This window comes from Amia ocellicauda, chromosome 4, assembly GCF_036373705.1.
Source record: "Amia ocellicauda isolate fAmiCal2 chromosome 4, fAmiCal2.hap1, whole genome shotgun sequence".
Taxonomy (NCBI): Eukaryota; Metazoa; Chordata; class Actinopteri; order Amiiformes; family Amiidae; genus Amia; species Amia ocellicauda.
In genome coordinates, this window is record NC_089853.1 from 3,935,873 (window position 1) to 3,960,327 (window position 24,455).

A 24,455-nucleotide genomic window follows, 5' to 3' on the forward strand; every position below is an offset into this window, starting at 1 on the left:
AACACACTTTTCACACAGACATTCAGCTAGCGGATGCCATTGCTGGGATAAATCACGACAGTGCAAATGGGAATTCTGCTTTAAAAGTTTTAAATAAAGAAAAAAATCACACTCCAAAAAACCCCAAAAATAAGAATTCCACACACTACAGTAACATTGTAATTACAATATATATGGCATATCTTTACAACTTCTTTTCTTTGCTATTTCTTGGTATGTTAATGTTGGGTTTGCAGTTTTAAAATGAAAATGCATACAAAAAATCTCACAGTAGACTCATTCAGGTTTGCACAGAAATTAATTAATGAAATTATCATGCTCTAGACTTAAGGATATTAACTTTTCTTTCTTTTTAAAATCTCCATTTGAATCGAGGCTATGATAGAAAATATGCAAAGTATATGTCTAGCATTAGGTCTAGTAAAATGACAATTTCTGTGGGGTTGCAGTGATAGCTCAATTTATAGTACGCCAAAAACAATGCTACAGTAATTACTGAGGAAGAAATTTAAGATGGTCTTTCTAACCTGAGCACATTCCAATACACACATCTTTTCTGGATATCCATGTCCTTATTACAGAATCTCAATCCAGGTAAGTCACAGGGAACAGCTTATGAACGTATGTCTATTTCCACAGCAAAGCAGAACCAGCAAGGAGGGCAAGACTGGAAGATCGCAATAGAGAATTGTTTCTGCAACAGACCTGGCTGAGGACAATATAAACCTCCTTGTGCTTTTTAGTTTCAAAGTTCAAAGCCCATGGATTGAATCTGATATACATCTTTGACTGAGGCACAGGACCCTTGACAGCCCACATGCCTTGGGTTTCTTTGCAGCCTCTTCCATGTGCTGTAAACATGGTTTTGCTGTCTGGTTACTTTGCTGTAAGCTGTTTGCTGGGATGCTGTCAGCATTTGTAAGAGCAAGATTCAATATCCACTGTAAACCAAAATGCAACTTGCATGATACTGAAATCAAAAATGTAAATGTAAAGCATTGTTACTCCTCAACTCTAATTTAATTGATTTTCTTGAGGGATGAGTGGTTGTTTAGGTAATGGCGAATAAGAACCAGCTCATTTCAATGTTATACAACATTATTATCTGAATAATGTTTCATTTAAATGTTTCTGAACTTGCAGTGAGTATTGAAATGTAATAAATGTATTGTCTGCTGCAGAACGGAGGAATATCGGTTTCTGAAATTATAACTGTAGTATATTCAGTTTAACATTGACATTTGTCAGTACCATGTTGATGCATTATTGATTTAGAGTTGCATTACACAATGTATTGGCATAGGAAACCATGTGAACATTTTAAGATATTTCATTCCCTGATAGTATTCGCTTAAGCAATTGCTACAGCCCCATTTTAATTCTAAAACATAAGAGAAACAATAATGATTAGAATGATAATAATAGAAGTAGGCACTAAGATTTGAAAGACAATAAAGTCCAATTTTATTGTGCTTTCCAAACAAAATAAACACCCCCATTAGTCATTGATTCATCCCGCACGGCTATGGGATCGCTGATCTTTTTAGTCACAATTGAGCAAATATACGTCATTTCCATGATGCTTTATTATACTTCTGTTATCGCTCTGTATTTACCATTTCACAATCTTTCTGGAAGGTGTATTTACAGTTAGCCTTTAAAACAGTTTCCCTGCCGATTCTCGATATGTTTTATCTTTGCGTGTATCTGGGTATCATGATATAGCCTCGCTGTAGGAGGACAAGATAGCTTCTTGATCCATTGTCACTTTCCATCAGATGAAAGTGCTCTGAGCTTCACACTTCTAGCCCTTAATTTCATCATCAAGAACAGAGGCAGGGAACATGGTGACCTTGTCAACTAAAGACACACTGAACACACTGCGGTATCCAGTGTCTGTAGGGGTAATTGAGGATGAGTTTCCATCAAAAAGGGTACAGAAAAATAATATGTACTATGTAATATGACTGTCTTACCCTCTTTATGCTGCAAACTGAAGCAGACTTCCTGACAAAGCTTGGCTGATATATGGAGGAGACACAGCTACGTTATGACCCACGTGGTTCAGTATATGAGAAGTGCACAGCTTGCTGAAATACTATTTTCTTAGACTTATGGTCTATTCACATCTGAGGCCATGCATGTTAACAGGTAAAGCCCGAGGCCTTTGTTACTGTTAAACACACACATAACAAGAAGTTCCCTTCTCAGGTTTCTGTACTAGAAGAGAAAACTCGGGACATGAAGTAGAATGCTTGATTTTTAGATCTGATCTTTGAATGAAAGTACGTTATTTTTTTCTGACCCCCACACATTTTTAAAAACTCTTACGGTTAAAAATGCTGCTCAAATACATTCTGCCAGAAACCAAAATAAAAATGAGAAAGATACATTTTGGTCTCTCCCCTGTGCAAATACAGGACAATTCTCCAGCTTAACTGACAAGCTCACATTATCAGATCACCAAAATGGCCGATAACAATGGGCTGTTACATCTTAAGCAGACATCTAGTTAGAGGCTTACAAATTTTCTTGAAATCCCTACAACTTTACGCTTGAATGTTTTTCTTTTTTAGTTTTTTGCACCTGGATGTTTCAAGAAAAAGCTGTTCCAGCCGTGTGTCCCATTTCCACTCACAGGAGTGAAACGTCCAGCTCACCGCGCATTGTGCTTTGCTCTGTGAGCTTTGGGAGTGGTTTTACTGGGTTGACGATAAATCACTAGTACAAACGATCCTTTGATATTTTGCTGCTCTTTTCTGTTTTGCGTTTTTTATTTTCAAGAAAATTTACAGGCAAAAAATAGATGTCTTTTTTCTTGAATGTAGTTGTAATTTTTTTTTCTCCTTCATGCAACGTTATGATACACAATAATGTACAAGGAAGGTAGGCAAGGCAGGGAAGTCTATTCCAAGTAAATGTCTTCTGTTGGACACGTGTACTCCACGTATTCTTTATAAAACTGCTGGAACGCTCTCCTGTGCAAAACGACAGGAACAGACTGTTAGTTTCCATTTGTGCAGATGAACCGAAATGTCAAGCTACCAACAGTGGTTTAATTTATACTAAATATTTTTCCTCTTCTAAGAAAATATACAAAAAATACAGTCTCCCTCAAAGATACAGTAGGAAGTGGCTATAGGCTACATACTTCTGTAAATACATTTCGCCCCCCCCCCCACCAACCTGTAAATATTGAAAAAACTAAGGGAAACTAGTATCATATCTCTGCCTTTGTGTAAATCACGCAAACCACAGTAAAAACAGCAGGAAAACTGCTGTACATACATTATGCTGACCTCAGTTAAAATGCAACTACAGTGGAAGTCCTTACATATAATGTATACTATGGTGATACTTATATTGCTATGTGCTAAATACCTCAATGATTAATACATCATTACAACACAGTGGGGAACTATACTCCAGGTTAGCAGAGAGCTCAGTTACAACAATGTTCAAAGATGTCAGTGCTTGGTTCCCCGTGTGCGCGGGCAGTACGTACCCTACTGACTCTGCCAGCGGTTTGGTGGAGTCCTCAGAGACAAACACATGGCAGGCAAATCTGTGATCAGCTGGATGTTTGGTGATGAATCCAAAGTACCTGAAATCAAAATGTAAATCAACTTGTCATTGATTCACAGTGGTAGTACCTCAGATTAAGCATAGATGTATCTGTAACAAATAAATGCATGCAATTATAAATATATATAAAAAAAATTACCTAATACATATAAAAAATATGAACCATGGGACTATAGCGGTGCCCGTTCACTCACTTATTGTTCTTCGGATGATAGCCACAGAAGGAGATGTTCTTCAACTGGAAGAAGTGACTGCATTTCGTACCCTTTTGAGAAATGAAAATATATACATATTTTTTTTACATTTTATGTCAAGGCATCTGTACAGACCTAAAAGCATGCAGCAGAATTAACGTGGCTTTTATAAAGTAGTTGGTGAAAATCAACAGTGGGTTACAGATCAGATGGGTGTTGAATTACCTTTTCTTCCAGAACTGGTAGTTTTCTGTACAGAAATATTTCAGCTGCTGTTTCCTAAACACACTAAACACACTCACCCCCGACTCTAGGGCAAACATCCGTCCCAGCTTTCTTCCACCACACGCAAACTCCTGTAAAGAGGCAGAATTATTATTATCATGTTGCTTTCTTAATATTATTATAAGTAGTAGAAGTAGTAGTAGTAACACTACATTATAAACTGATCAAGAACCGTAATTTGTTAAGTTAGATAGTGTCATGTAGTAAAAAAGGATAATATACGGTAAAAGATACAGCCACTGCATTACATCATATTTTATATTATTGTATAACAATAAATGTATTGTTAGATAGATCTGGAAATAGTATCCACAGGGATAAGTAATTGATATCATGAGCAAAAATATTGCTTAAAATATAGAGTAATCTGCTACGAAAATCCATTCTTTCAAGATTAAGATCAGAATCGAAAATCCAATCTTTCTTTATTCAGGAGTGAAACTCACTACTTGCACCACACCTATTGATTTCAATGCATGAAGCCAGGAGTGAATATGGGGACATGTCTTGATCTGAGCAAATCCTCATCATGAAGAATAAATTCACTGCTATGTTGTACTCAAGACCGGACAATGAATTATCGGGATTACTACTCCGGCGTTTTAAACGCAATCGCTGCCAGTTCTCTCAATGTCTCTCGGGCACAGAGTCAGCTTTGTTCCCTGGAGACGTGGCGAGTGCAGCTCAACGGACAAAGACTCCTCTGTACCAGCCTGAAGATTAAACTAAAAGTACAAAACTTACACAAACCTCTGATTTATTAGTGAAAGTCCATTATGCAACAAATCATTACATCACTGACTGCAGTACCCACCACCGTCCACAAGTGGACCACCACTTAAAAGCTCTTTATGTAACAAGTTCTAAATGGAGATGTTTCACATTCAAGACTACACCAACACTGCAAATATACTGCGGCCTTCTGTAAAATGTATTACTTATAACAGAGAATGTAAACAGGAGAAGTTCTCTGTCATTTATATTTACAGGGAGACAAGACTGAATCTGATTTCTCATTGGTACAGAGACTAGTAACATGCTTCCCAGCAAACCGTAAACTGGGACCGATGGACAAATGGGAAAAAAACAATATGAAAGCATACCCGGTCAAATCCACTGTAGTCATCCTGAACAACAATCTTTATCCCCCTCATGTTGATCTCCAGAACGCAGCTGGAAGGAGGGTTAAACTGCACCGTCATTCTTCGGTTGGTAGCGATCTGAAAGGAGAGCACGGCACAAGACAGGTTTATGAAAAAGTTTCTTCATAGTCCGTGGGATTTGGCTAACAGGTGAGGGCAATGTTTCTCAGCAAAGGTTGGCAAATTCATTTTGGATGTATTTTAAAGTGAAAAAACAGAAGGCTGCCAAAAAAAATCAACGCTTACACTGTGACATAAAGAGCTCAGAGTGTGACAGGCATTGTGAAGTACGGAAGACCATTGACTGCACACAAACTGCACATCTAAAGCACTGTGAAAACCCTGTCGTCCAGAGTATTAGCCGTGGAGATAAAGCCCGCTATATCCCTCGAAACGCCTGGTCCCTGTGCCAGTGGACATACCTTTTGCATAGCTGCGCAGAGAACGTCATTCCCTTTGTGATACGGCACTTGTACGGAGCCAAGGAACTTCACCCGGAATTTGTCCACCCAATCGCTGCTCTTCTCTGAACGGAGGAGAGGAAAACAAAAGTATGTGAATGAGTCCCAAAGAGCGAAAATGGGTCTATAATGAAATACAGCTCATCACAAAATAAAACCCAGAAGGGATGCTGTCATACATTTTCAGTTGATGATGAGTAACTATACAGTACTCCCTGTTGTTGTCATATATATATATATATATATATATATATTGTGGCAGGGCATGGGGAATGAACTGTGCTGAGGTCATTCAGGAGGTATCAGTGACCGTTTTCGCCGATTCACCCTCCGTGCTTTTCCCTACTGGTACTTTGCCTTGAGTGTGTGTTTGTGTGGGTGCTTGCTGCAGGACAGGTGAGTGTAATTTCACTGGCTGGACAGGTGCGTGATGTGGCGTTTTCACCGTGTGGATAGAGCTGGATGAGGAAACCATGCGCTCCTAAAGTATCTCCCCTCGTGCATCGCTCCTCTCACGCTTTCACAATGTGTAGAGCACAATGCGTAGAGTCCTACTTACATCATACATGTGATTGAGAATGAGGTGACCAAGAAAAACAGTTTCCCGAGAGAGAGACAAACCCCGACCAGAGGCTTTTGTGGCTTACCTTTAAAGTGCTCAGGCTCCTTGGTGACTTCGATGGCGTAGTAGGCGGGGAAGACACCCTTCTCCCCTGTCCTCATGTTGTAGGCCTCGTACCAGTAGTCATCAGCCTGGACTTCCACCAGGAGAGGGTCGTCCACCTCCAGATCCAACTCATCATTGTGTCGCGGAACGAACCTGCCAGGAAGCACACAGGCCATCGGTCAGAGGACTTATTTACACAGCTTTACCAGCGCACTTTACAGCATTTGCTGACATCACACTCTGCTCTGGGCCCTACAAACTTTCTGAGAGCAACATTTTCTCCTTGTTTGCTTCCATTTCATATGTGCATCTTCTGATTTTCAGATTCATCCGTGAGTGCCAACAAAAATAAGACAAAGAAAATGGCTCAGCTGTGCTTTTGTCACAATAAAGGAACATTTCCCGTCGTTAACTCATTAGTGCTCTCTGAATGTCAATGCGCTTGGAAGATACCTCCAAGCAGATGTAACCAGCTTATGATCTTAGGAGGACACACTCAACTAATCTTCTTTCACAGCAGTGTAGTGCTGTAAGCTGTGTACACGTCATTCAATTAGACAGCAGTAATCCAGCGTCAATGGCAGCAGCCAGAGAACACCCTAATATCTGAATGTTTTCAATAAACACAACTGTACCACTTCTGCAGCGCCAACATAACTTTGTTTGTTGTGTAAAAAAGCTTTTCTCAGATGAATTCAAACCTTTACATGCTTATAAAACACACAGGACCACCTCCCAGAGCCTCCCGTTCCTGCACCTGTGTAGAGTACGAGGTGGACTCATCGCTGTGCAGTTTGGGATCTGCAATGCTCCGATGATGAGTCTGTGGTTCAATTACTGTGTCACTGAATCACAAAGCCTTGAAACATAGACCTTTAATAACTTAAATATGGGCCGCACAGACCTCCCGGCACATCTCAAATCAAACACTCCTGCAGGGAAAGCAGCCGGAGCAATGCTAGCACAGCATATTTCGCCCCTTCTCCAACGGGCTGTGAGCGCTCCACACAAGGACAGCCCTTTGTTCTGCTTACCTGAAAACTGCTCGGTGGCTCTGCTCCCTCTCCTCTCCGTTTATTACGCAAGAAAACAACCCAAAGGACTCGGCACCTGGAAAAGCCCAAGAAGAACCTGAATAAGGTTCTCAGAGGACATTAACAGCAGATCTCCTCTCTCCCCGGCACAGAACCATGCAATCAGTTCTTACTTTCTATATTCAAGCGTATATATATATTCTTACTTAAATGTACTAATATGTATCAAAAACATTGTGTATAAGAACAAAACCCAAATTCCAGAACTTCTTTCAATGGGTGAATTATGCAGATTATTCAAATCAGGGCTGCTGTTAATTCAAAGAGCCCGATACAGCTTAATAAGAACATAAGAAAGTTTACAATCGAGAGGAGGCCATTCAACCCATCGTGCTCGTTTGGTGTCCATTAATAACTAAGTGATCCAAGGATCCTATCCAGTCTATTTTAAAATGTTCCCAAATTTTCAGCATCTACCACATCGCTGGGAAGTTTGTTCAGATTGTGACGCCTCTCTGTGTAAAGTGTCTCCTCTTCTGAGTAATAATGCGCTTGAATAATTCCTATGTTCTAGTACATTTATATCTTTGTATACAGGGGGAGATACAGGGGAAAAGCTGTATTTATATATTTATATATCATCACCATTTATATATATATTAAATGCACCTGAGAAGATTATGTCAATTTGAGCTCTGATCTGACGTGGGACTGTTCGCCTTTAAAGTATGCTTTAAATACAGTACTCCATCGTCTTGCATTAGTACTGCATATTTCAACTGCAGTGATGATGCATCATCTGCGAAGCCTCACTTGAAATTACCTCGATTGCTCCAGACCCACATGGAAGTGACTTAAATAAGCCAGCGGACGTGTTGTGCACAAGGGCTCGTCTCCCAGCACCCTCTCAAGAGGGTCGTAATGAGGAGCACGTGAGGTCTTTCAGCCACTGAGCACCACGCTCGGCTGGACGTGTATCTTCAAAAGGACCCCCCTGGGGTTTCCCAAGGTGACGCATCGACACAGATCTAACGACACGGTAAAGCATGGAGAATTGGGCTCCCGATTGAAGCCATAGAAGGATGTAGGCACAAACTGTTCTGTCCGAAAAAATAATAATAATGAACAACGTAAAATAAATCCTCAATACATAACTTCTGTGAATCTTTTAATATCCTCTCTTTGGCCTCTCTCCCTCCCTTCATTCGGTTCCTGTTCTATCTGCAGACATCTGCAAATCTTTTTTTTTTCTTGTGCAGTTTTATTTCTTGATTTCATTAAAGGAATTTGGTGGCAGATGTCATAATTCCCTGCCAGCAGACAGCCCCCGGATCCATCCGTCAGCGGGCCGGGCGGGGGCCTGTGTGTGCCAGCCCTGCTGACAGCTGGCTGATCGAGCGCCGCTGACTGGCACCTGTTCACATAAAGAGCTGCCTGGTTTCTGGACAGGTTTCACAGTTGGGCCTCGCTTGTGGCTTTGAAGACCCCGCTCGCCTTCAGGGTGAAAGCTACTCACGTAATTACTGGCACTCAAACTGTTTTATACAAACGCTGATGGCAACAACTGTGCTTAATACAGGGCCAATTAGGGATGCTTTAATTGTGGATACCTATCTATCTATATGTCTGTCTGTCTATCTATCCATCTATCTATGAATCTGTCTGTCTCTCTGTCTGTCTGTCTTTAAATTTGGCATATATGGAGTACATTATACAGTATGAGGTTAAAGTGAGAAGGTATCGGATTAAAGAAACAAAACTGAATTGATGAAATTCTCCTTCTTAATATTATTCATAATTATTGATTCAAATTATTGTTTATTATTTATGTATTACTTAATTAGTTATCTGAAAACTAAAAGAGAACCCCCACCCCCAGGCAAATGTTCATGGGTCCTGGATGCCCCCTCCCAGTGTCACGGTTTAATTCTAAAACTGACATTAAAATGTTGAAGGAGGTTGGGAGAATATACCCACACTGAAATCACAGGCGGTACACTCGAGGTCCTGCCTTATGCCGGGAAATTCCCAGGGCTCTTGTCAGCGAGCAGTGGGCACGTTAACCTCGGCGCCAGAGACAAACCTGCCACAGATGCTCCACTGTTCTAGCCTAGCATGGGGTCACGACGCTTTACAAAAACACATTAAGCCCCGAAGATCTCCCACCTGCGACATCATCAACAACAACAACAATAAAACCCCACAATAAGAAGCAGCCATGCATTCAAGTTTTATAATCATGTTTAAAAACAGGATCAAGTGCTATGAACGCCTGCCAGCCCTGAATTGGATCAAGATCAGGATCGCAGTTCTACTGTATTACAAGCAAAGGCAGCTGCAGATGCTTTTTTATGTGTTTTGAGTCTACAGTGGCAAATACATTCAATTTGTCTGTAAAGGTTGAAGTGTAGAATTCACGTGCAGACAATTAGATTTTTACAATGTCTATCGAAGGGATGGATTAAACGCAAAATTGAAAAGCGACTTTAATAAAATATTACGGTGAAAGTCAAGGTTAAGTTTTAATAACTATAGGGCTCCCGAAAATGAGTTTATATTATGACTGATAAACAATATCTATGGGTTATAATCCCCAAAGCGAGTCAAAGGACAGATTTCAAGGTTAGATATTGTCATGGAGGTGGCTAGGATTTCATGTAATCCAAAGATGCCGTTTCCACTCCTCGGAGCACTGTCTGAACTGTCTCCATCACTGTGGATTTCTGTTCAAACCAATTAGCTTGAGCCTGAGCCAAACAGACAAATCTGAGGAATCTGGACATGTAGAGCAGGCCATCCACTGCTCCTAGGTCTATCTGCCTAATCAAAATGGAGTATCAAGGTCTTCAAATAAAACACATTCCAGTTACATAATTGAGTATATTACACTTCATGACTGCAGATTGTGGCAGCTCTCCTGTTTATTGTCAGCCTCGTCCACAAACACCAGGACAGTCATGTGGGCGGGGCTGCTGTGCTTGTCATCATGTCATCACGTCAAATTCATGTCAACACATTTCATCTCTCTAACACCCTGCTTTGTAACACAGAGCTTTGTCGTATTAAAGGAGCCCCAGCTACACGTCACCCCCGTGCTGAGGCTGCTCATGGTATTAACGCAAGTTATGAAGGTTGTGCTCTGACACTTACTGGAAGACCGCGACCGGCCATTCATGAAGACATTCAGGAACTTCCTGGAAAAGGGCATGTCGGCCTCGGGCGTGGAGTCCTCCGACAGGCACGCGGCATCGCGCTTCAGCAGGTCCTCCTCGTACTCCTCGCCGATGGCCGACTCGTAGGGCGAGGACACGCAGTTGTCATAGACGGTGGCAGAGTCGCTGTCGTCGCTGTAGCCCGAGTAGCACTGCTTCAGGCTGACGAGCTCCAGCTGCATGTTCTCATCCACCACCAGCGTGTACTTGACCGAGTCGTAGGACAGGCCGCTGGCCTCGGAGCTGATAGAAGTCCGCGGGACACCCGATCGCCCCTGAAAAGCCTCGTCACTCCGATCAGCCGCCTGGCTGGCGTTCATTTTGCGGTCTAAGGCCGAGGCGGTGCTAGCGGTGGTGTACACCTCATCCTCCTCGCTAATGGAAGGGTTTGTCCGGTTTGGGAGGGACTGGTAATGCGTGGTGTCTACGTCCGAGCTGACGGACATGCGGTTGTCGCTGGACTGGGACAGGAAGGGCTTGTCGTGCTCCAGGGAGTCAGAGTTTTTCTGCACGGGCGTCAGGTAGATCTCCTCGGTGGCTTCCAGCCGCACATCGGTGTGGTAGCGGATGCGGTCTCTGTGCCCTTCGGACGCCCCCTTACTGTGTTGCTGCTGCTGCTGTTGTTGCTGCTGCTGCTGCTGCTGTTGCTGGGGGTGTGCTTGCTGTTGCTGACCTGCTGTGGACGTGGGCTTGTCCTGTAGTTTGGATCGCGTCCCCCCGCTGCTCTGGGTCGAGGAGCTGCGCCGGCACGGGGCGTCCGTCGAGGTGCCTTTGTCTTTGGTCTGGGTTGTGCTGTGCTGGACTTTATCCTCGTCGCTTAGGCAGATATGGTCGTGCGTTGGTGTCAGTTCCCCTGTCACAAACACATACGGATCAATATTTACTCAATACTGTCGAACGAAACAAATATGTCAGCCTTCACACATTTCCGTGTGTTTTTTTTTTTTAAAGAAACACATGGAAATGTGTGAAGGCTGTCACATTTGTTTCATTCCACAGTATTGTGCGTGGCATGTGTGTTTTCAGAAAAGCAAATGATCTGGTTGAAAACAATCAATAGTGGTGAAACACACACTACCTGGCCCCTAATCTTTAAACCCTTCACCTTCATCAAGGCCTGTTCAAATCTTCGCAGTTCAGAATCCAAAAGTATGGTAAACAGGTTACTTTTTACCAGTCTGGATCTATTAACCTCATTTTAAAAAACACATAAAAACCCAAATCACCTTTACCACCATTTTGGAATGGGTTATCAATCCGCACATTGGAAATACAACAACACATGACAGCAACCTACTGGAAAAATCATCTTTTAAAGCTGTCATGTGGGATGTTCTTTGATCTTCAACTTCACGGTATTTAAACAAATTATGTATTTATTACAAAGGAGCCTTGTTCTAAAATAAGATCTAAACAAGAGCCCCCGCCCGATTTCAGACGTCTCACTATTTGCGTGTCAACTAAAAACAAAATGAAATACTGCAAATATGTCTAAATCTTACCAAAGGTGGAGATGGAAAGAACATTACAATTCATTAACCATCACACCGAATCCACATTTCATCCCTGAGCTGGCTCAAGATGGCCGCCTTACATGGCTGTCACTTAGTCACTGCTGCACAACTGCAGAGCACAAACTAATGGAATTGAAAGATGGCATTTTCTTGACCTCTACAAAAGAGATGATGGCTTTTATTTATTATTTTCTATGACAGTAGCTGTAAAATCAGTGGGTTCTGCGCTAGGTCCCTTCTATACTCAAAATTCACCTAGGGCAACTGTGTTTTTACATTCAGTGTGAAAAGCTGGGTCCCCTTTAATGCTGACACTTCTCCCTGCGATCCTCCGGGACAAAAAGCTTCCCAACGTAGCATTCATTAAGTTTTCTGTTTTAAACCAGGATACTTTCACAACTCACCTGTCTTTAAGGGGGAAGATGACCGAGAGACTTTCTCCTGCCAGCTGTACTTCTTACCAAACGAGTTGTTGTTTAGCGTGTCCTGTGATTCAATTAAATGAGAAGGAAAAAAAGAAAAACACACAACAAAGCCTTTATTCTGCTGAACAACCACGAATCTTTGTTCCCAGCTGCAGCGTTCATTTAAAGGGAACACGGCTCCCTTTTACTGCCAAATACGGAGTCTGAGGCAGATTCTGCATTTCATTTCACCCCTAGAGTTTGTTTTCACTGTTTGGAAAGTTTGAGAGCCGTTCATGATCGGGGAAACTGCTTCTATTCCTTTTCGACACCCTCTCATCCAATCCCCAGGCCTCTTACTGATTCTTACCTACAAAAGAGCCTTACAGCCAGTTAAAGGGTCCTTGTATTAGATAGAATATTCATTTTGTTTCTCGAGGAACAAGATTTGAGTTGGTTTAATGAAAAAAGAAAAGCAGTTTTATGTTCCTCTCTCTTCTTGTGCAACAGACTATGTGATGAAAAAGTGATCCAACACTGATTTGAATAGTCTGTTTTCTTATAGGATCTCCAGGTTATTTAACCAGAACAGAGAAGCCGTGGAGAAGCGGCCTCCCCCTAGTTTGTGATGCATAGTGGATGCATCACTGTGACAACCTACAAAGAAAACCAGGCCGGCTATTTAAATTGTGGCCCAATGGCAACACTGATGTAATTACTGTTCCAATGGTGTGATACCAATACATCACTAAGAAACCTGAGCCAATATAATTCACAGTAAGTAAAATGGCTAGGGCCAGCTTATTACAATATATCTCTAAATAAATTAACACTAGTTGCAACAGCAGTTCACTTGTGATAAAAAACCTGTAAATGTCACATGCTGTTATTGCTGGTAAATGCAGGAAGAGAGAGGCTCCTGGCTCAGGGTGCCTGTGACATCATTTCCCTTTTGAATAAAAAACTATATTCTAATCTAATCGTTGATTCACTTAGATGATCCAATGTGGTCTGTAGTCAGGGCAACTGCTGTACTACTGTACGAGTGATGTTGCTGGGAAAGGGTGCAAAACAGTTGGGGCACAGAGAATGAAAATGATCAGGGGGAGGGAAGTGACTCATTTCTGGATCTACCTTGAGTCACAAGAGTAATGGAGTAACAACACTACCGGAAAAACTGATTATTTTTATCCCGGTTTAATTATTGTCTATTATGTTATTATGTTTGCTTTATTATGCTTGGTGTGCGTATTGTATACAATATGCAACATCTTTTTCACTGAACAAAAGGCATTTGCTATCTGAGATTTTCCCCATCAGTAGCTAGGCTTTTGTAAACATCCACCCAGTTCTGATTTAGTAATAGGCCTCTATATAAACCTGAGATCAAGAAAACATTAAAAAGCAATGACAAAACTTTCTACTAAACATGCAACAGTAACTATAATTAAACTCCCATTGTACAGAAGGCCTGCTGTCGTCTTCATATGTCATCCTCGATGCTGAAAATGCAGTTATTCAAATAAATATCAAAACACAAATCAGCTCCTCAAATTATCTGAGAGAACGGTACCGGGTGAGACCAAACTCAGTTAAGCAGAGCTACAGATAATGGAGAACAGAGGACAGAACCCAAGCTGACACTCAGAGACGTTAAAAACGAGTGAAACCTCCACGCTCTGTCTGACGCTGTTAGCGTGACACACAGCAGAGGAGACAGGCGAGGATTCAGCGGCAACAATTTTGATAGAATGTGGGAGGCTCGGGACTGATGTTTTGCGTGATCAAACAAACAAAAGGAAGGAAAATCTCCTGGTATTATTAAAAAGATCCAATACACACCAGTGAGCCAAAGCTAAATAGCCCACTGCACAGGAGTGCAGGATCATTTTTGTACTACTTAATTTCTTTATAGACGGAGCCAAGTCAAGCTTGTTCCTCAGTAGTGCTTTGATCTAAAGAGACGTCCACAGAGAATGCCATGAAGACCAACTTTTGTCCAGAACTCATGGACAGAATGAAGCAGTAATATTTCAATTTAACCCTGTGCAACCGTATATCATGGCATATAATGTCATTTTTAATGGTTTGTGTTTTTTTTAACTACTTTTTTAATTACTTCAGTCTATATGATCTCCTTCAAAACGAATGACTTCCATCACATAAACTTTGTGAGGTGAACATAACACAGGCTGTGGACTCAATGGAGTCACTGACAGGGTACATGAACAGATTTGACAGGGCTGAGATTAGGGATTAGGCGGGAGATCCCAAAATAAGATCAGCCGTGAAGGTTGTTTATCTTTCCTCGATGAACAACAACAAACTTGCTGACCTGGATATTATGATTTCACACAGCACCAGTTATTACAACTAATCCCATGGTCATTCCTATGGTCTCTCCTCTAATAACCATGCTAATCCAAGCGTGAGAAGTTACATCACAGCTATTGCCTCATTGGAGTGGTGACTGAGCCCCTTCGGAAGTCTGCTCCTGCTAAAATGTTCACACTTGGCTTTTAGGCTGTAGGGGAGGTCAGTTAAATCTCAATTAGGAAGAAATATGTCTGTTAATTGTTATAAATCGTTATAAAAGGCCCTCCTTCACGGCTCTTAATAAATGTTATTTCACAGTCTTAACTATCAGTTTGCATGGCAATTGCCTTAATCATTGTAAACAATAATAACAAATATGCAAACAACAATAAAAAGGACAAAAAAATCATATGTGTTGCTTAACATTATAAACTACGAGTCTGTTTGTTGTACAGGATAGAAACACCAGACTACTCAATAATCATAATTATTGTGAACATTTATAGCCAGCACTTTCTTAGCACACAGCACCACCTTGTAATTGGTTGCTGTAACTGCACAATCATTGTGTTAAAACCGGCCATCATTTATTAGGGAGTGCTTAATGCATATTGACTGCATTTTAATGACTGTAGAACATATATCAACTACAATCAACACCTGTTTAAAAATATAATCTGCCTGAGCAAAGTGTTGTTATTTATTTCCAAACCTTTCGACTTTCATATGCAGGATTTGATATCAGAAAGGGAATATTTAACAGTCTGGCAGTGCTCGAGGAAGTCAGTTTGTAGTGTCTGTTTTTTTATTATCCTCATGCTTTATCTGATATCCGTCCATTCTGTTAAAACCTGTCTTCGTGGCACATCTCCATGGCGAACCTCCCCCGATTCAGATGAAAGGCACTGGAAAAGCGGATTGTATCAAAGTGGTGACATAACGGGCTGTAAAGAAATTTGCTTCCAAATTTAGTTCTGCACGAATTCAGGGAGTATTTGCAGCCCGGCTGTGCTCGTGGGCCGGGTAAAGGAGAGCTCTGTCTGAGCTGTGCGGCTGCCTCCTCCTCAGCCAGCGATGCAAGCCTGACCTTTAAACAATATCTGCTGAAGCCATATTAGACTAACAAATAACTGAGGGGGAAACATAATCTATAGTGCGAAAGCAGTTCAATCATTTACAATAACAACAGGGACATAAAGGAGATTTTATTCAATGCTGATAATTATCCACTAGTAATATTTGAGCCGGATTCAAAAAACATTCTGATAAGAATATTCACGCGACTGTCACATACCCAAGAACAAAAAAAGGATTAGACACACCAGAACCCTTTGGAAACAACACAAAGACAGGGATATATGTGATCTGAATAGAAGGCACTGTCACATTGCCCAGCCCACTTATACACAAGATGACAGCATTAATCCACCCTTACTGAAATATTCCAGCCTCCTGAAAAAGCCAAGCCAGCCGCCAGACGGTGACAAAAGACGCCTGCTTACCTGAGTCCGAGGCACCTGTGGGAAGAGGTTAAGGGTGGTGGGTCTCTTGGGCCTGTACGTGTCCATGGTCACGGGAGCGGGCTCTTTCACGGGGGGCTCTGTGACGGGCAGTTCTGCTTCCTCGTCCTGTATCTCATCCACAGCATCAATCAAATCCAAATGAAGCATCTCTGCCTGCAGCCTGCTGGCCTCACTCCCATCCACCTTGCCCGCCGCGCTATTGGCCCCCCTGGTCACATGGCCCTGGGAAGACGGCACAAGATTGGGCGGCTCGGATCAGTCAGGGAGCTGGCTGCCTCGACAGGGGAGGCAGGGAAGCCAATTAAAGCACGTCATGACATCAGACTGTAACCCTTTCTGTGCTCACCAGGGCTCACAGCACCTTGGAATATCTGGATTGACTCTGGGTACTGCTTAAAATATTTTGTAACCCACTGTAATCAGAGAAAAGGCTGCAGAGATATAATCTACTATGTGCCAGGGCCTTTCCTTAGTGTTTGTTTTTCTTTCTAGAAAACAATATAGATTTGTCTGTGGAAAACTTAAAATGTCTGCTTTTCAGTGCTATTTTGCTGTCTTTTTAATAAATGGTACAGGATTGCTTCACAGTAGTAAGCACAGTAGAATTAGAGGCAGAAAAAAGGCTGGAGAAATCTCACACCTTTATTTTTACAGCAGCACTGTGTGTGACTCAGCCCCGGTGCGGCTCACTTGTAAACTGCAGGGCCTTGACAGAAAATGCAAACGATGAATCATGATTGGAATCGATGATTGAGGGGGCAGCCCTGTTTATGGCGTTTGGGAAAGTGTGGAGGAGATCCAGGCAATACGGCTCGTAGCAATTCATCATGATTATTGACATCATTATTGTTTTTATTATTAATATTGTTTTGTGTTTAGAATCTGCCATTGCTCCCCCGACCCCAGGGATCGCCCTGCACTGAAACTCAGGTATAAGGTATGTCCACACACCCTCCCTCCCTCCCCAGCCCGGTCTGGCAGCACAATCATACGTCAGAGCAGCACTGAGGGAGTAGCCGGTCAGAAACCCCCTCCCAGCTCCTGTAAGATTTCACCCTGGCTTTTCATGAAAGACATGAAGTAATATTTAAATAGTAATATTTAAAAAGGAAGTTTTTATTTTATTTTACAAAATATACCAACCATATTTATTCTTATTTTAAACACACACACACACAAGCACAAAATCAATATATGATAATAGTGCATGACTATTTTCCCAAATAACTAATTCCCTTCCTTGAAATTAAAGGAATACATGTTCAGGTAATGTTCAAGATTATTATATTATTATTATTCAATTAAGGGTTCAATGAAGTAATCCAGAGCTCGGTTGGAACAAAAACCAGCAGGGTCTGTGTTCCGCCAGGACCAGGATTGAGAACCACTGCTACAGAGTATTACACTTTACCAGGAAAACAAATTGAGAATAGTGAGGTATTTTCCACACATGCTGCAACTGGAAAGACATTGAACTGCCCTCTTAATTTTAAAATCACGTCATTATTTCAGGAGGGGGGAGGGTTATAGTTCAGAGATGTGTACACCAAAATCAGAAGTATACCAGACAACCAAAAATAGGCATCTCACTATTCTGCTCTCGGAGGAACGGCAAACGAAAAGAAGGCCAATGTGATCTTGAAATGAACAACGCTCTGCCTCTCTTTTAACTGTACGAAACGTTCCCTCCAAGTCTGATCTTAGAATAGAGTATCAGGGTTCATTTTTTGGAAATCACGAGATGCTTTCTCCACATTAGAAATGCTGCGGAAATCTTCAGTGACAGATTAACTCTTTCTACTTGACAGAAAATCTTTAAAGCACTAATACATAGAATTTCTTTCAATCTGGCAATACGCAGCTTAGGATCTTATATTTAATGTCCAATCAAAACCACCAGTCCTCGGTATGCTTCTCCCTGTGTAACGTAAAGCCCACGTTGGAAAGCTGAACCGCTCTCATACATTGCCAGGAATCCATTTCAGGTCCTGACGAGAAAAGCAAAATCAATAGCCCATCCCTGAGGAAAAGGACTGTTACCTTTCTACAGCTTGTCTCTTTTCTTTGTAATGTTTTTAATTATGCTCGTTCTCTTTAAGAGCGACCGCCTTGTTGCTAGGCAACCAGCCAGAGACAAGGTTCTGAGACATCCCCGCAGGATCGGATGCTCATTCTCTCTATCCGTGTCCCTCAAAATGCCCCTGGCCAGCGGGTCTGAGTCTGACTGCCTGACGGGAAGTGCACCGAGCGCTGCCTGGCACCCGTGCAAAATGTGTGTGTGTGTGCATTGACAATATAGACAATATGTACACAATTTCCAGTCTAAGAAAGATTTTTGGCCCGAAGGTGTGAAATATAACACATTCACAATGTATTTAAACACTCAGTAATACATAACATAATAAAAAGAATAATTATATAATGATTATCAATAGCAGAAGCCCTAACATAACCCAACTGTTTGGCAGCCTGGAGGCCGGCTGGGACCTGATGTCAGCAGGTGCAGTGTTTCTTCCCCGTCCCTGCGGTCTGTCCTCTGCTCATTTCCCTGCTGTTGTTTGGTTTTTCTAAACTATTTGATACTGTTTCTCAGTTTTACACCTTCCTCTTGCTTGGGTATTCTGGACCTTTAATTCGCAGGGTTACACAATTACTTGTTTTTATGTACTAAATCCAAATTGGACTCTAGGTTCAGTATTAAAAGCTTACTTTAGGGAACCACTTATCTGCTAGTGAGGTGGTTTCCCCTGTCTTATGTTACCACTGTCACTGTAAAGAGATTGGCAGTTCATTAATTGAATATTGAATATAAGCACTGTGTTTCTAGTTAGAGAGTTGTAGTATAGCTTTTAGTTTGTCAAGGATGCAGTCAAATCCTACAGGACCAAGTGCCAAACTCTAGGAAGTAAAACCTTGACTATTTCCGTACTCAAGTGGGAACAGATATAAATGACTGAATATGAAATTCATTCCATCTAGAACTGCATTATTTAGGTACAAGAACAACCGGTACATCCATCAACCTTATAGAACTGTACTATGAGATTAAAAAATACACAACAGTCATATTTTCCGTCTCCTTTAGCAACAGACGACCTCATTAAAACAAAAGCATCAATAACAAATTGATCATCCACAGCCAGGCCTACCCTGTCCATCTCTCAGTGCCTAAAATCCATTAACCGCATCCATTCATCACAGGAATCGGTCAGTTCATGAACTCCCATTAGTGTAGAACGACACCACCTGTCCAGCCCTGTAAACCCAAGGCCTGCACTGCACAGCACCACAGCTGGGGCGAGAGGGAAAGGCTGCAGCATCGTGTGTGCACATTACCTCATCCAGCGAGAGATGACCTCATCCCTGATATCACTGTCTCCGGGGAGTGTGAGGAGGCTGACCTCATCAATTATGGAGGGACGCACAGGGGGCAATTCCGGCGGTGCCGAGACAGGGCATCTGCCTTTGTAAGGGAAGACGTGCGCCTATGGCATCGACTGAAGGGGTTCATTCTGGGTTTGAGGTTCACACGCCTTACTGTAATAAGAGCTGACAGCGGGGGCATATCACGTCGGGTGAATCAGGTTTGGACAGGGAGCGGGAAGCAGCTCCCCATTTTTGTTAACCACTCTATTATTCTACAGAAAAACAAATCCACCACTTCAGAGAGAAATGTGGTCAATTACAAACACATGAACACTCGCTGCGTTGATTTGTAAAATGCCCGCTGCTCAGTGGCAGTTGGTCTATCTCATTTAAACTGATTATGTGCAGAATTAAACCACTTTTGTTTCTAAACGATCACACTCCTTCAAACATAAAGCAGGCAACATATTCAGAATAGCTGGGCAAAACCATTTCAGCTAATAAGAGTGCTTTTATTTTTGTCTGTGGGCACAAACCAATCTGGCTATTCTTTTTTAAAAACAAGACGGGGCTAAAGACTTATTTTCTTCATGAATGAACAAATACGCAGACAGATAATCAGAAATTCCGATGGGAATTGCAATGTACTATTAAACCTACACTTCCAAATGTTTGCAACGGATATCCATTCATTATCTGTGTTCTTGCTAGTTAAAGAAAGATACACCAGAACATTACAATTAATTCACAAACGGCTGGCACTATATAGTCATCTCTGAAAACATTAGAACTGCCATCTTAGCAATTAGGTAAATGCATCATGCTTTGCTGGAATCTCCATATTTCACACAGACCCTGTCAATAATGCCCAAGAATGTCATCTCGGGTCTCTGGCTGTTAATAATGTGGATTCTCGTAGGTCTGAAAGAAGAAAAATAAAGAATATTCCTGACCAATAGGTTTGAAAGCTAATCAGTAATACAGGCAGGAGCTGAGGTTGTGCAGGTACTGTACGGGTTGCCATATCAGTTGGTATTAAGGATGATAGTGAAGCTGCTCTCCACTGAGGAAGGTCAAACATACCTAGCAACAGAATAAACTTAATTTATTTTATAGCAGGAGATGATCATAAAAAGCTCTTGAAAATAATCTGACGGACCACATAGCATATCTACATGTTAAGAGGTCATTAAGTCAATCAAATAAGAGAAAGACTTAAAAAAATGAAGGAGGAAGATGGTGGTGGATCCCACAGTTTAAAACACAAGGACTGTTTTAGTTGTGTAAAAAATAAAGAAAATTAAAAAAAGGAGGAACCCCTATTTTGACATGCAAGTATGTAAGTGAAAAATGTGAGACAAAAGATTTTATAGGTGAGAGTTTGTCCCATCCTAGCCATACGACGAGTTAATAAGCAGTTTCTCTGAATGGGTCTTTCTCAAGAGCAAAACATAACATCTCAGGTTGGGATTCAAGCTCTGTGCCTTCATAAATGGTTTAGTAAATACACTACGTTATATATTTACATTTACATCTGACCCAATATTAAACTTGATGAACACATAGCAGAGTTCATATACAAAACATATTGCTGAAACCAACTTTGTTTTACCTTTTACACACATCCTTACATTACTTAAAAGGCAAATTAATATTTATTGTGGAAAGTACCAGAGGGTAATGTGATCTTCAAAAAAGTGATATAGACTTGTTAGGATGTTTACAATAGATATAAAAATTGCAGGTACAAAAATACGGGAAGTATAATATACTTGTGTCTGAAAACATGCGACTATCCACCTGTATGTGTATGTCTTTATCATTAGCTCCCCAGATACTAAGACAACTGTGATAATATAATAATAACACTACCGGTCAAACGTTTTAGAACAGTCCCATTTTTCAATTTTTTATTGTAATTTAAGCCCAGGTTTTAAGTACAGTTTCCTACCCCATCAAAAGGCACTTGGAAACTGGAGGAAACTCTGACAGGAAGAGGTCTGGCAGACCCAAAGCCACAACAGAATCAGAAGACAAGTTTCTGTGAGTCAACAGCTTGCGTGATAGGCGGCTCACAGGACAACAGCTTCAAGCACAGCTGAACACTGGTCGAAGTATAAGTCTCAGTTTCAACTGTGAAGAGAAGGCAAAATAAGAGGCTTGCCTGGGCCATGAAGCACCGCCTGTGGACTACTGAAGACTGGAAGAAGGTCTTATTGACCGATGGATCCAAATTTGAAATTTTCGGTTCATCGGTTTTTGTGCGCCATCAAGTAGGCAAAAGGATGGTTCCTCAGTGTGTGACACCAACTGTCAAACATGGAGGAGGTGATGGCCTGGGACTCTTTTGCTGGATCCAGAGTCAGCGACTTGCACAGAGTGAGTGGCACCCTGAACCAAACCAGCTACCACGGCATTTTGCAGCGCCATGCAATACCCTCTGGTATACGCCTAGTTGGCCAGGGGATCATCCTACAGCAAGATAATGACCCAAAACATGGGATGAACTGGACAGAAGGGCGAAAGAAAAAGCAACCTACACGTGCAACACATTTGTGGGAACTTCAGCAACAGTGTTGGGAAGAACTTGCTGAACAAAATTTGATTTCCATTGTAGAAAGAATACATTGAGACATTAAACTGCGTAAATCTATATAAAAACTGGAAAAATTTTGATGTTCTAAAACTTTTGACCAGTAGTGTATATTTTAAAGCATTCTCCCTTCCTCTAGATTCCTGTTACAGGTGTGATCATATTTTAAACCCTTTACCATTTATTTTACAAACAAACAAATACATGAATTGTTCCTAAAGGAATGCATAGCGCTCTTGTAGCTGCCCATGTTTTTACAGTCCAGATTAGCTGGTACATTTTGGTGACTGTTTTTCACAGCTTTAATAACTATATTTTATGCTACATGTGCATTAATCTTCAGTGTAACTGGGCTGCACTGTGTACCTTGTCATTTCCTATATCCCCAATGCAGCAGAATGAATTATAATGGCTTCCACTGGGACTCTCGTAAGAGCACATGAATTGCAGGAACGAACTCGTGTTTCTTTAAGGTTACTGCTTCTGCAGGTAACACCTTGTCAATGTCTCAGCTCAAAGGCACGGCTTCGAGTGTGATGCTGATTTTCCACGCCAGTTGCTGCATGACTTGTGAAGGGGAAAAGATCCAACTACACTGCAAATCTCTGGTTTGCTTTCAATAAAACATAAGTATAATATGTACCTAGTGGCTTTCCATGAAATTGTGCTCACAGCAATGAAAGTTATGCAAAAATCTCTGCATTCCCTGAATTTAAATGAGATGCGTTAGTAATAGGGTCATATCTTGTGTCGCCTCTGTGCACTTGCTCTATCAAGGAAGAAAACTTGCTCAGAAATGTAAAAGTGCGGAAAATGGGTATTTAGCCCAACAAGTTATGCATCCCCGTTTTCGTCTCTATCCATCATTTTAAATCAGCAGACGTGTCTTCAGATAGGCTTGATCTGATTAATAAATAATGGTCGATTCACTGATTGAACAAAATGAAGGACATCTAGTTTGAGTGTAGTACATATAGAAAGCTCTGCTTTATTAGAGACGGCCACATGATTCTTCACATGGGGGAGTACTTGAGCACCGAAAGAAAAGGCCCATTGAGTTTAAATGGTGTGCTAAAAGGGATCTTATGTGTGAACTGTAAGTTTCATGTTTCTCCCGGGGGAGCATCTTGCGGTTCCATGAAGAGAGGGGGAATGTACACTTTGTGAGCTAAGTGAGAGTCACCCATCCAAACAAGCACACAAATACAAACCAGGGCCCCGATCATGTGTCTGTCACTCCGGGAGCCACACACTTAAAAGCCACCGAATTGTCCTCCCATAGAGGCGGCTCTATCAGCCACCCAGGCTTGAAACTGACGTCTTTGTCTTGGCTTTGTCTCAATTCTTATAAATGCAGCTGCTTTTATTCGCTGATGGGTAGAAATCCAAAAATCACAGATAATCGTCAGATCATAGATGTATATTTAAATAGTTCCGTCTGAAAGTGGAATCTTTTTTTCCCCCTAGCTTGGCGCGTGCAATTAGCATCAGTTGCTTGCCTGGTTTATACCAAAGATTACATGCAGTTCACCAGTGTTCCCATAACTAAAAATTTCATTTCCCATCACAGATAAATATAAGAATCCTGAAAAGTGCTTTCTTGTAAAATAATATTTAGTTTAGCTTCAAAAGTAGCCTGAATTAAAACAGGTCTTATAAAAAAAATCTCAAAAGTAATTGATTTTGCGTTGTGGGTAACCCTTCACCGGGGTAAACGTCTGTGTGAAGGTGCAAGTTTAAAAGTTGAGTAAGAAAATCCACTTCCATTGTACTTTTGACTGACGTGTGCCTGAGGTCTCCCCCCCAACCGGAGGCATCAGAAATCAAGTACTAAGGCCCTTACCTTGACATCCAGACTGTCATGACAGTACAGGTTCAGGCCGCATTCATCCGCAATCTCCGTTATCTCGGAGAGATCCTCGTCTTCAAACTCATCCAGACTGATGTCATGGGTCAGCCTGAAGGAAAGACAGCGACAGAACACACATTCATGTGATTTACAGCCAAGAGCTTACAAGGGATTTGATTTTCTCTTTACATCCCATTCGGCACTGTATCAGCCCAGCTAAAATCAGGTTTCCTTCAAAGACTGTCATTTATGATTAATTCCTATTTGATTTGACACTGGTAGTATTACATACTTCATAATTGTACTACAG

General features: G+C 41.5%; 1 protein-coding gene across 1 annotated transcript; it reads right to left on the bottom strand.

Moving 5' to 3' along the window:
* Positions 1-73: 73 nt before the first annotated feature.
* Positions 74-24,254, bottom strand: mapk8ip1a (mitogen-activated protein kinase 8 interacting protein 1a). Its single transcript, XM_066700543.1, has 12 exons — positions 24,140-24,254; positions 16,317-16,559; positions 12,499-12,580; positions 10,519-11,433; positions 7,369-7,444; positions 6,315-6,487; positions 5,629-5,732; positions 5,168-5,284; positions 4,082-4,135; positions 3,780-3,850; positions 3,506-3,604; positions 74-2,978 (listed from the first exon to the last, which is right to left on the bottom strand). Exons 2-12 carry the CDS (start codon positions 16,482-16,484, stop codon positions 2,906-2,908), a joined length of 1,932 nt encoding a protein of 643 aa, XP_066556640.1. The 5' UTR covers positions 16,485-16,559; positions 24,140-24,254; the 3' UTR covers positions 74-2,905.
* Positions 24,255-24,455: the final 201 nt, after the last annotated feature.